General features: G+C 37.9%; 1 protein-coding gene across 1 annotated transcript; it reads left to right on the forward strand.

Moving 5' to 3' along the window:
- Window positions 1-1,083: 1,083 nt before the first annotated feature.
- Window positions 1,084-10,050, forward strand: LOC140952040 (uncharacterized). The gene is made up of 8 exons (XM_073401448.1): window positions 1,084-1,745; window positions 1,994-2,044; window positions 3,208-3,261; window positions 4,379-4,529; window positions 7,536-7,890; window positions 8,348-8,460; window positions 8,937-9,002; window positions 9,675-10,050. The coding sequence occupies exons 1-8, from the start codon at window positions 1,379-1,381 to the stop codon at window positions 9,814-9,816; spliced, it is 1,299 nt and encodes a 432-aa protein (XP_073257549.1). The 5' UTR covers window positions 1,084-1,378; the 3' UTR covers window positions 9,817-10,050.
- The last annotated feature ends 2,287 nt before the right edge of the window (window positions 10,051-12,337 follow it).

Genomic DNA, 12,337 nt, shown 5'->3' on the forward strand with positions numbered 1-12,337 from the left:
GCGATCAGGCGATTGCCCCCGCCCCCCCCCCCCCCCCCCAAAAAAAAAAATATATATATATCGTCTGATGGCAGGACCACCGCGGTCAAACGTCTAAATCGTTATTTTTGTTTTTTATTGCTGGGATTTCATTTACCAGTTAGAGAAAAATGGGCAAAGATGTATAAATCAGTTAGTCAACATAACTATCTTTCCATTTTTCTCAAAATTTTGAGCTTTTTTTGCTGAAAACGTTTCGCGCTAAAAGAGAATCATGTTTGAAAATGGCGCCGATAATAACGTCAGCATCGGTTTTCAATCACTTAGAACTTTTTTAGTAAACTTTTAAAAAGTTTAGTAAACTAACAGGATGTTGGTAATACCCTAAACTTTCGATAGTGAAAGTAGGAACCTTAACTTTGAAGTATTTCGCTTAACTTTTGCAAATTTCACTCGTTTGACCGCTGTGAAGATGGCAGGTTATCGTGGCTAATGCGGCGCTTATTTGATTAAATGCGGACTGCATCGCCGTTGCAATTTGAAAACGACAACAGATTCAAGATGCATGAAGTAGGTTTTGGGATTAAATAAAAAGTGATGTTTCGACGAGTGACATTAGAAAATTCGTTTTCTGTTTAGTAATAGTGGGTAGCCCTGTGGATGAAAATAGCTTTGCAGATCACTTTACTCTTTTATAGGGAGCTCAAAGAGGTAAGACAGAAGCCTGAAGAGGCGGCCAGGCTAGATTAGGATAAGGAGTCCTTTTTATTGACTGTCTTTGCCGCTCTCCAGGCTGCATGAAAAGATAAAAGTGACTGAGTGTTTGCTGGATATTTCGGACGGTCAAGCCGCCCTTCTAAAGGGTAGAAACAAGAAGCTGTTATAATGTCTTTAGCATGAAAGCAGTACATTCGTAAAATTGGCACAAGAGTAGTAATAATAGAAATGGGTTGCGAATGGCCATCTTCTCTGCAAGGTTGTTGCCTTTTCAATCTATAACATGCTATAAGACTGCAGTCGATTTCTTGGCTTTTGATCTCTGCGTGGTTCTTACGTATCCGCGGCTGCCTTTGGTTCACCATGGCAACCGGCTTTAGTAGTCATGCGTGTTTGGTTCTTGATAACAGCTAGAGTGTTCTGATCGGCCATCACGGACGCACAACGACATCTGTTTTGTCACGATCGGCGTTATTTCTGCTTCAGCTTACTGGAGAAAGTAAACTCAATAATGTTAAGTGATCGATAGAAGCATACAAAGGAAAAATGGTCTCCGAATTGAACGATCTGTGCCATACAAAAGCTTTCACATTGTCACATTTTCGGCTATAGCCAATGTTCACGGAAACTTGGTGGCTTAAAAATTTGGCGCAGCTGTAAATAACGGACAAGCTTCGAGGCAATGCAGTCACTACAAGCTATGTCAAAGGTTCCTACGCAATCTTCTAACCTTCCTCCACTTCAAAACCTTCCCTCTTGGTCTAGAAACTCTTTGGGAAGGAGAAAGCCTCCACGTCCGATAATTCGTGACCGCTTACAGCCTATAAAATCAATAAGGGAGGAAATGGACGAAATCGGGGAGGATAAATCGAAAGGAAAAGCAAATCTCCCAGGAAGGATTGTTTCTGCGCCTTCTCGAGGCCACGAACTGGATGAAGCTCAAAGGATAGAAAATATAGAGAAACGAATAGACTACCTGCGTACCCAACATGCTGAAATACTAACAAATTTACACAACGAAATAGAACGTTTAAAAGCTGAAAACAAAGGTGAGATAGGTCTGTGATAACCTTTAGATCTTGGTTTAAAGCCCGGCATTTGATTTGCAAAGTTTTTAAAAAATACAGTGGGAAATACAGTAGAGTTGAAGTAGGGTTAAGAACGTGTGTGTTACGATTTTTGCACGGAGGAATTTAAGCTGTCTGTATATTTTGAGCTCACATTATACAAGTTAATCTTCTAAGAGGGGGGGCTGATGTGATAATTGTTAAGTACTACCGTTTTCTTCGTTTTGCAGAGCTGAATTTTAAACTGGTTATGGCGAGAACAGGAGTTAATCTGGCAAAAGGTTTGTTTATTCTTTGTTGTTTCCGATCATTAATGAGGTGTGAACGACTTAAGTGACTGATTTCTATGGCCTAGCCTTCCACCATATTTCCCAAGAGCTTATCATGTAGACTTATTCACTGGCCCTGTTGTATCTGCTCCTAAAATGATAAAAAAGACCTGCATCCTCCAGATAATAATTGTTTGTTTGGATGTTACAAAACAGCTGTTATATCATTAAGTAAACAAGACAGAGCTCAGGTCATCAATGACATAATACAGTCACTTATCCTTTCTGACATGCTGATGTGACATATTTGAGGATCTTAGCAACCCATGTATACACATCTGCATGGGTCATGTGTAGGCCTAATTATTTAGAATTCTTTTTGCCGAACACCACTTATAGAATAGATAAATAATTTAAACCTCAAGCCTACAGCAGTGATTGCAAAACATTTCAAAATCTTTTGTGTTGTGATTTTGTTGTCATTTTGGCCTTGACCAGGTGGAGCTTTGTCTTGAAGGTGTAAAATGCTATGTTTGAAGGCACTTAATATCTCCAGTTAATACTACATGTAGGTGGGGACTATTACATTATTTTACATGTTGGAATTTTTTTTGTTTGGAGATGATACCATTTTTGTAGGTTGCATGCTGTGGGTTAATTTTTATTTGTCTTTCTTTGAAAGGAATAAATATGTGTTGTGATCTTACCTCACCATGCTAAAAAAACAAACAATAAATACCTGTAGGTTGGATTGGGGTGATTTCGCTGTTTCCAGTGCTTGTTCGCATCGTAACTGAATACCCTGAGTGAAGGAAAAACTTTTAATTCATAACAAGTAGTCAAGATTTGTGGGTAATGGAGCACTCTTACCCTCTGATTTCGTCAATTTTTCATGCTGCTTTGCTTAGAAAGTGGTGGTGGTAGACAGTGATGTATCAATGATGCACATCGTACACGTATGGAAATAAATTTTGTTTGGAAAAAAAATTTCAGCTCTGTAACTGTCAATACTTTTTGATAATTCATAAATACTGTGGCTGTACACTTTGTCTGGTTGTCATGAAATTTTTGGTTTGTGATCATGCTATGCAAATTTCAATGATGTTGTTTTGCAATAACTGATTAATTTAGAAAGTGTTCTGTGAAAATTTTGTAAAGTCAATTTCTTTCTACAGATGATGTTTCTTCAGTTCCTGATGAAAGTCATGCTTTGCAAGTTACTGGCTCAGGTGAACCTCTTCTTTTTACTCTCAGTTCAAAGACAAAATATTTTATTCAATTATTTAACATAATTTATTTTAACAGGATCAAAATGTGCAACTACAGTTGTTTGCTGTATAGCTGGAGGGTTCTCTCCTAATTGTCTCGGGACTGGTTTTTATTTATTACCCGCGATTGATTCGCAGTCACACGTGTTTTCTAAGAGGGAATCTTTGTTGGCCTTTGCACAATTACTATTATATAGATGTGGGTTTTCTGAGTTTCATCCAGGCATGGATTTTGTATGTTTCCCATTTGGATTTTCAATTCACTGTAATTTCCTCAAAAAATAGTCGAGGCCTTTTTTTTTTCACACAAAAGGGGAGGGATTTTTAGAGGGAAGGTGATTATTTCAAATATTGCTCACTGGAAGCCATGCCCTGTATATTTTGTTTATTGTCCCATTAAATCAAAAAATGATCACATCAAATAAACTAAACATGGGCTTTCTAAGTGTTCCAAATTTGTTTCCTTGGCTAAATTTCAATGTCAATATCCTCTGCATCAGAGCTTGAATCGTCACTGATCAGTTTTGCTGGATCAGAATCCTCTTCAACTTAACAGGGAAGTTACACGTATTATAAAAGAAAGAGAAGATGGCAAGAGGGGTAGGGGGTGATTATTCGAGGGAGGCGATTAATTGTTGAGGGATGACTATTATTCAAGGAAATATGGTATTATATATTTTTTAAAATGTTAGGTTCAGTCTTGTAATGAATGGGTCTCAGCTTTTAGCTAGATGTTTTTGAACTCTTAGGAATGCCTTCATTAATCTTCTGAAATTAAAATATCATACCTTTTGTTCTCAAAAAACTTTTGTGGCAGGTATATAGAACCATGTACTTTCTCTGTGTATATGTCTCAGTCTGTATATATTGAACACTGAAAGTGAGAATTTCAAACTGCAAGATTCTGCAGTCGGTGATAAGCCTGAGAAGTCATAGTGTACAGAATCAGGTCATTTTGGAATGTTTTACCTCTATGACAAACAGTGGTACTGGTACATTGTACCTGTATGTTATTTCATGGGAAGTGAGATGAGATATTGTGGAGTTCATTGGTTTCATTTGCTTCCTTGATTTGTAGATGAGGAAGTTCAAGATTTGTTAACAGAAACTTTAGACATGTCAGAGTCCAGACATGAAGAGAAGCTGCCTTTACAACACCCAGTCAAAGAAGCATCTAGCAAAAGTACGTTGCAGCAAGCTTCAGGATCAAGTGCAAAGAGAAATAAAAGGTGTGATTGGAAATACAGTACATGTAGCTACAATGTATTGATAAACATTAAAATTCTTCTAGAATTTGGATAAAATTAAAAATTATGTTAATTTTTAACTAGTACAGTAATGCTCAATTTTAAGTCATCACCCTTTTGAAGGGAGTGATTCTTGTCATGTGCTATATTTAACTCCTGTTTTGTTTTGCTATCTAATACAGTGTATGTAGTTTTAATTATATAAGCACCAGTGAAATACCAGGTGAGCTAACTAGTTTGAAAACATTATCCCTTTACATGTGAATATACACACATAGATATCTGTTGATTCGGCTACATTATTATCACTTGGAGTTACAAAATTTTCTCTTCTATTGTTGAGAACAAAATATTTTTAACATGAGAAGAGGAATTTGTTGTTTCTCTGCATGGCCATGTCATCCTTTATATCTCTGATCTTTGAGGTACAGACAAAAGGATTATTTTTTCATTTTTTTGGTCCTGGTCTAATTTTATAGTAGTTTTTATCCATAGCACTGGACTATTATATGTATTTTTTAATATTATTTTATTGATGATTACTTGTAAGAGCATCGAGACGTTGTTAAATGCTCCTAGCACTTGTATATTATTATTATTATTATTGTTATTGTTATTATTATTATTATTATTATTATTATTATTATTATTATTATTATTATTATTATTATTATTATTATTTTGTGAGTTATCTGAGTTGTTGCGTGTAAAAACCTGTCATTTTAAGCTGGAGGCTTGGAATGGTTCTTTGATGGAGCAGAGAGTAATTCTAAGTTATATGATTTTACAATGAATTCAAAGTAGACAGACTGCAAATTATGGTAGTTGCTAAAAAATATATCTACCTGTCCCAACCGTTCATCAGTAGGATGCCTAAAATGCGTGCAATTCCACAATTGGTTTGGGCTCCATTAAATCCTATACCAATTGCAGAACATTTTAGCAGGAATGTGGTGTTAATACAGTGCTCATATTGCCAATTTTCACCTTTTACCTTTCTCTTGTAATGCTTGTTTTGATTGTCAGTGCAAAAAGAGCAGAAAATTACTCTTTTTGACTGTTCGTAACTTAAGTAATTGATCTGTTGACCTAGTGTGTACAGTGTACATATAGCTTGGATTTTTTCAATATGAAACTATAGTGTGATAGCACGTCATGTATGTGTAAGATTGAATGGAATGTACAGAAAGCAATCTGATCATGCACGTTTGGACCTTCTTCAATCATAATCTGATCACACATGTTTTGACCATCTATCACATGAAACTTGTATAAAGCACAAAAGGATTTTGACCTTTGGCATTGTCACCCACACTCCGTAACCTTTGGTTATTACTAGTTAGTAATAGTCGTAATGGTCTTTGTGTAAGCAGTGTTTGGTATTTTGAAGGATGTTGGTGGAGTGAGACACTATACCAGTCTAGTCCTGGCATGTTTCTTGTCAGGTCTAGGCTGGTTAGTTTTCTCTCTTTACACTTTATGCTGCTGAGTTGTTGCAATATCCAGTAGACTGTTCTCCCATCTTCCACAAATCACAAAAACTTCTAATCCCTAAATAAATGAATATACATGTAAAAGTAGACTTAAATGATTGACGTATGATTTGAGAGTACGGTAGATTGAGTAGAGAAATAAAAGGTGTGATTGGAAGTACAATACATGTAGCTACAATGTGTTTGATAGATGTTAAAATATTATTCTTCTAGAATTTGGATTAAAAATTGTTATTTTGTAACTGGCACAGTACTGCTCAATTTTAAGTTATCACCCTTTTGAAGGGAGTAATTCTTGTCGTGTGCTATGTTTAACTCCTATTTATTTTTACTGTCTAATACAGTGTATGTAGTTTTAAGTATATAAGCACCAATGAAATACCAGGTGAGCTAATTAGTATGAAGACATGATCTCTTCACATGTGAATTTACGTGTAGATATCTGTTGATTCGGCTACATAAAGCACAGAAGGATTAATATTCGGCTGCATAAAGCACAAAAGGATTTTGACCTTTGGCATTGTCACCCACACTCCGTAACCTTTGGTTATTACTAGTTAGTAATAGTCGTGATGGCCTTTGTGTCAGCAGTGTTTGGTATTTTAAAGGATGTTGGTGTAGTGAGACACTACACCAGTGTAGTCTTGGCATGCTTCTTGTCAAGTCTAGGCTGGTTAGTTTTCTCTCTTCACACTTTATGCTGCCGAGCTGTCGCAATATCCATGCCATAACCTTTGGTTATTACTAGTTAGTAAAAGTCATAATGGTCTTTGTGTAAGCAGCGTTTGGTATTTTGAAGGATGTTGGTGGAGTGAGACACTATACCAGTGTAGTCCTTGCATGTTTCTTGTCAGGTCTAGGCTGGTTAGTTTTCTCTCTTTACACTTTATGCTACCGAGCTGTTGCAATATCCAGTAGACTATTCTCCCATTTTCCACAAACCACAAAAACTTCTAGTCCCTAAATAAATGAATATACATGTAAAAGTAGACTTAAATGATTGACATATGATTTGGGGGTACGGTAGATTGAGTAAGTTTACAAAAGTGTACTGAGGTGTATTATCAGGGTTTTTACTACACAGGTGCCAGAACTCAGGTCCCAGCTTCTAACGAAAACCCTTGTACTGTTCTTTCAAAAATAATAACCTTGTGTTGAAGATGGCCTTAAATTTGTTTTCCTTCTAAAATGAAACCAACCCTAAAACAATGCATGAATGTGTCAGGTGCACACTGTGTGATCTGTTTGTATCTGGTCCTGGCATTCCTTGGTAAGTTTGGTTTGTTGTTGGGCTTGTTCAGAACATAAAGTTTATTGACAATTAAGGGGGGTTCCATGGGCTATTATAGACTTCTAGTCACTTGCAAAGTACTATTATTCAATCAGTATTATATTATGCCCTAAAATGTTGAATACACGTAATGATATCTGCCATCAGCACAATCAAAGACTTTTTAAAAAGTGATTGTCTTATTTTCTTGACTTTGTCTTTTAGGAGTGAATCAGGTAAAAAAGGCGCAGCAGTGAAGGCCACGCCCACACCTCCCTTGTCGGCGAAAAGCTTAAACACAAAACCGAAGAGCTCAGGCAGATCAAAGACAAAGTCACAGCATTCTCATGAGCAGCACTCAAACCTCAGTTCCCCATATGCATTCTCATTAAATAGCACACCACCATCAGGAGCAAAGCAGGGTGTTTCTGTTGGACAGTCAGTTCTTGTAGTCACAATCAAGGATAAGACTGTTAAAGTCCACATGCCCACAGACAGTGCACCACGATCACCTACTTTGGTTGAATGCAAAGCTATAATCAAACATCAACAAGAGACAAATAAACGACAGGAACAAGAGGTGATAAAAATTATTACCAGCCGTGCCAGTAGAATATCTGAAACTTACTTGTAACAATCAAGGGGTCATCCACAAAAGTTAGAACCACTGGTTCTACATCATGTGCATGTAGACAATAGCTTCCATGTAATGGAATCAATAGGCTTTCATTTGCAAACTTTGAAGTTAGAACATGCTAGAATTACATTTACATAATGAAACAAACAAACAAAAGAAAAAGCAAAGACAAAGGCCTTTAGAAAAGTTTAAGTCCACATAAATTGAAAAAAACATCAAGGAGATATTGCATCTTCAGTTGAACAAGACTGGTGATGGAATTTTTTTTGTTATTTAGGAACCTGGCTGTGTCCTAAAATTTACATTTCCAATTAATTTTGCCCTCCAATAACATTGCATGTTTTTGCTTTCCATGCTTTTGCATGTACTGTAAGAGATTTTTATTTTTCATATTTTCCAGTTATCAAAACTTAAGTCAGACTTAAATGATGCTTTGTATTCTGACAAATGGACACCAGATGCATATCTTTTGGCAAAATCATACATGGCAGAGGAGGTACCATCAACTGCAAGGTATACCATGTTGGTGAACATATTTATTTTTGTTATAGAAATATCCCCAAGTTGTAGGTCTGGTGGGGTTTAAACTCCAACCCTTTCAAAATTCCAGTCTTAGTTTGAGTCTTTCCTTTAAGAATTTGGGCAACAAGGCCCCTCCCTCTCTGCCCTTTATTTTTTTTTTCCTCCTTGGCATGTCCAATGGAAATTTCATGTGGTGGATATTCATATTTTTTGCCCTCAAATTCCATACCTTCTTATTTTGGACATAAAAGGTTAAAAAGTCAAGTCCTCCAAAATTACAGACAGTACACCTGTCTGTTAAATAAGTGGGTTGAGATATCTTAGCATCTGGCAATTTAACTGGGAGAATTAATCTGCCTTTGTGTTTTTTGCCATGGAAGTAAAATGTGACTTTATCTAGTTTGTGTAAATCCTGAAACAAGGGTTTCAATCTGCATCCTTGCTCATTGCTGTTCATGTCTCTCCAGACACAACACTCCGGCCACAAGATCGTTGCCACGATTACACTCAAGAGAGCAGACACACTCAGGAAGGTTAGTTTTAAAAGCTTGTGTGTACAGATACTTAAAGGACCATAACTGTTATGTCTTGTCAGAGGTGTGGCCAGTCTGGGCAGAACCACTAATGCTGGTATGGGTATCAGTCAACTTAAATAGTATCTTCCATAGTATCCAAGTAGCCTTTTCAATCTTAGGTACATGAAAAAAGTTGTTATAATTTCACCAATTTGGGACACTCCACTGGCTCTTAGAACGTCATGTAGGCCAGAAAACGCTTTTTTTTTAAAGAAAGGTAACCGTTTTAGCCCGACAAACCAGAAAAAATTATCAGACATGCATCATATTGAGTTTAGTTGCCATGCAAATCTTTGCCTGCATAATGATAGTCTGATATTTGATCTGTCCGGTCACAATGCCCGACCTTAGGTAGAAATGTATTGGACATAGGCAGATTTACTTTATTACAGCACTATTATGCACACGTCTCTCTCACCTCTGAGAGGATTAAGCGTGGTAAATGAGTTCCTTTCCTGGAGCATGATAAAAAAATCTTGCCTGATAAGAATGGCCCACTAACATACCTGACCATACTTTTTGTTTGATTTAGTCTAACACTACATCAAAGGAAAAAGACCGAAATCCTAAGTCTTTATGGTAATAACCATTTGATTCTCACTGATGTTGATTTCTTCTTTTGTTTCACAGACTGGCAGCAGGGAGACTGCACTATGTCAGTGAAAGTGTTTCTCTTCCAGTTTTACGTCCGAATGGCGCTGCTAATGTTGCTGACAGAAAGCGTAGACAACAAGCAGTGGTCAGAGGAAGAGCCGGCAAGAAGGACTTTTGATGATATGATACTGAAAAATTATGCATTTTAGTCTAGTGCAATAATGGTTTTACCCACCTGTAGCCCATAGCTGTTTTTATTTCACAGAATTGTAAATATCTTTGAATTCTAAGCTAGTTATTTTTGAATCACACCAACTCTCTCCTCATTGTTCTTAGGGAATTAAATGTACTATCTACTGATACGATCAGCTAAATGGGGTGCAAATTATTTAATAAAAGATATTTAACTAAATAGCGCATTTTGCTGGTTTGATCTGCAAGATTGTGTAATTTTTGTAAGGTGAAAATTATTCTACAGATTGATCCAACAGTTGCTTACATATATCTCTAAGCCCCCAAAAAACAGATGGGTGACAATCTTTGACAGTTTGAATAACGAGCGCATGAATTTCTCCAACGTCCTCTATACTGAATTGCAGTCAGAAGTTTTATTGTTTGCTTGATGGAACGCTTCTCCCTGACGCAATGAGTTGTACTTATTTGCGAGTTCGTACTTTTTAAGCTTTTATTTTAACTCCAGTAGGATGAAAGAGAGAAAAGACTGACTGTCAGTAGTCATTTTGACGGACGGGAACGTTCTCGTTGATTAAGGCGTCTGTTATGAGAGTTCAACTCCACTATTCGTAACCTTCACTTCCTCGGATTTAGGGGTGGTCCGCGGGGACTGTGGGCCCTCTCGTCTTTCTTTGGTTTTGTATTGTTTTTAAAGAATTCTTCGTAAAAAAAATCGTGTCTATATAGCTGGTAAGTGTGTTCCCCTCAAGGCGTAGTCGCACTGCTTTTTTACATGAAGTCTGAAACGTACGATCCCACTGAACAAGAAAGCAAAACAGGGGACCTTTGAGTTTCTGATGCTGACAGCTAGCAGAGGGTTGAGTTGAACATAGTGGGGAAAAAACTCAAGGTTCGTGTTTTCGTTGTAAACGTATTAACCCCCTTTATTTGTACCTATAAAACTGACCAAAATTTCCTCTATTTCGCGCTTTATTAGTTTCAACAAACCACGCTTAGGAATTTAATTGAAGAGTTATGAACTAGACCACTTTCACTCATTTAGCTGCTCCCCTACAATTTTAAAAAACGCGTTGGGCTGGAAGATTGTCCTCGTTTTTCTTCTGTCTTATTGGTTCCCCTCAACAGACCCGTCTACATAGACAGGAGCCAATTCCGGGTGAGGAGAACTCCCCCTGAATACTAGTCACATAAACTCTTTATGTCCTTGCGACAGAAACCGTGCATATATTTTCTTGGATAAATGAAAGTTGTTGTTCGTCCATCGTTGCCGACGATGACCAAGAACATCACTTGGGGAAGGGATTAGGTGCGGTGTTTCCGGCTGCGGCTGATCAATCCAATACAGGTGCGGAAGGCTCTGTCGCATTCCGGACTCTGGTGAGTTTCTTGAGCAGGTGTCAAGAATATCGCTTTGGATTTGCGCAGCTCACGCTTCCTCAGAGCCCCTGCTATCCTGGTTTGCTCGAAAAGGGCAGTGCCTTTGTTGACTTTGCTACGCCAAGTAGGTCGATCTAGAGCCAGGGTTTCCCAGGTTTCAACCGATATCAAAGCTTTTTCAGCAACGCTTTGATACAGTCCTAGTAGCGCTTCTTTTGTCCACCCTGTGAGCGTTTCCCCTCCGTCAATTCGCCATAGAATAGTCTCTTGGGGAGGCGTGTGTTAGGCATTCTGACTAGATGGCCAGCCCACCTAAGCTGTGCCTTTTTGAGCACTGAGTGTGAATGCTTGGGAGGCTAGCGAGAGAGACGACTTTGGTGTCAGGGACTTTATCACGCCAGGTGATCTTCAACAGTTTTCTATTAAAAAGGGGGGAGCACTAAAACATGGAATCCGGAATCCGGAAACGGAAACGACGCCACAGACCACACAACGTGATTGTCCCCAAACTGAATACTCCACACATGACCGACCGGTGACGTGACCACAGTTCCTGTGTTTTAGCAATAAGTTCAACTTTTTCGCCAAGCTGAATACTGATGTAATACTGGTGTACCGGTAATTAAGTTTACGTGGACGTCCGTATTTTTGTTGAAGAGGCTTATTAAACATGGCGCATTATTTTGATGTAATCGGTTGCGGAATCAAGCAAATGCATGCACAATTCTCTCTTCTCTGTGGACTCCACAATGCCATGGTTCTCTTGAGTAAGTTGTCTTGATAAATAAAACTGAACACTGTTGAAGACAACCCAGAAAAGACACTGAGAAAAACTTGACGGCGACGCCTTTCAGTTATGTAAACGTCGCCTCAGACGATTCAAACGAAGTCTGTCTCCATATAACTTACCTTTTTGTTAAGGCACTAGTTTTTGTCAGTCACGTTTTTCTCCTCGCTTTGCTGTCCCATGATCTGAGAATTTGCATTCATTGCCGACAGTGGTATCAAGCGTCTTTTCACCGGAATCGACTCCTCTAGTGACACAGCAGTCTCCTCTCCTGTACTCAGCTAATTTATTCATTTGTGCCTTTTTTTTATCTGTTTATTTATTTCATTGTCATTGCTAA

Source organism: Porites lutea, chromosome 11 (assembly GCF_958299795.1).
Source record: "Porites lutea chromosome 11, jaPorLute2.1, whole genome shotgun sequence".
Taxonomy (NCBI): domain Eukaryota; kingdom Metazoa; phylum Cnidaria; class Anthozoa; order Scleractinia; family Poritidae; genus Porites; species Porites lutea.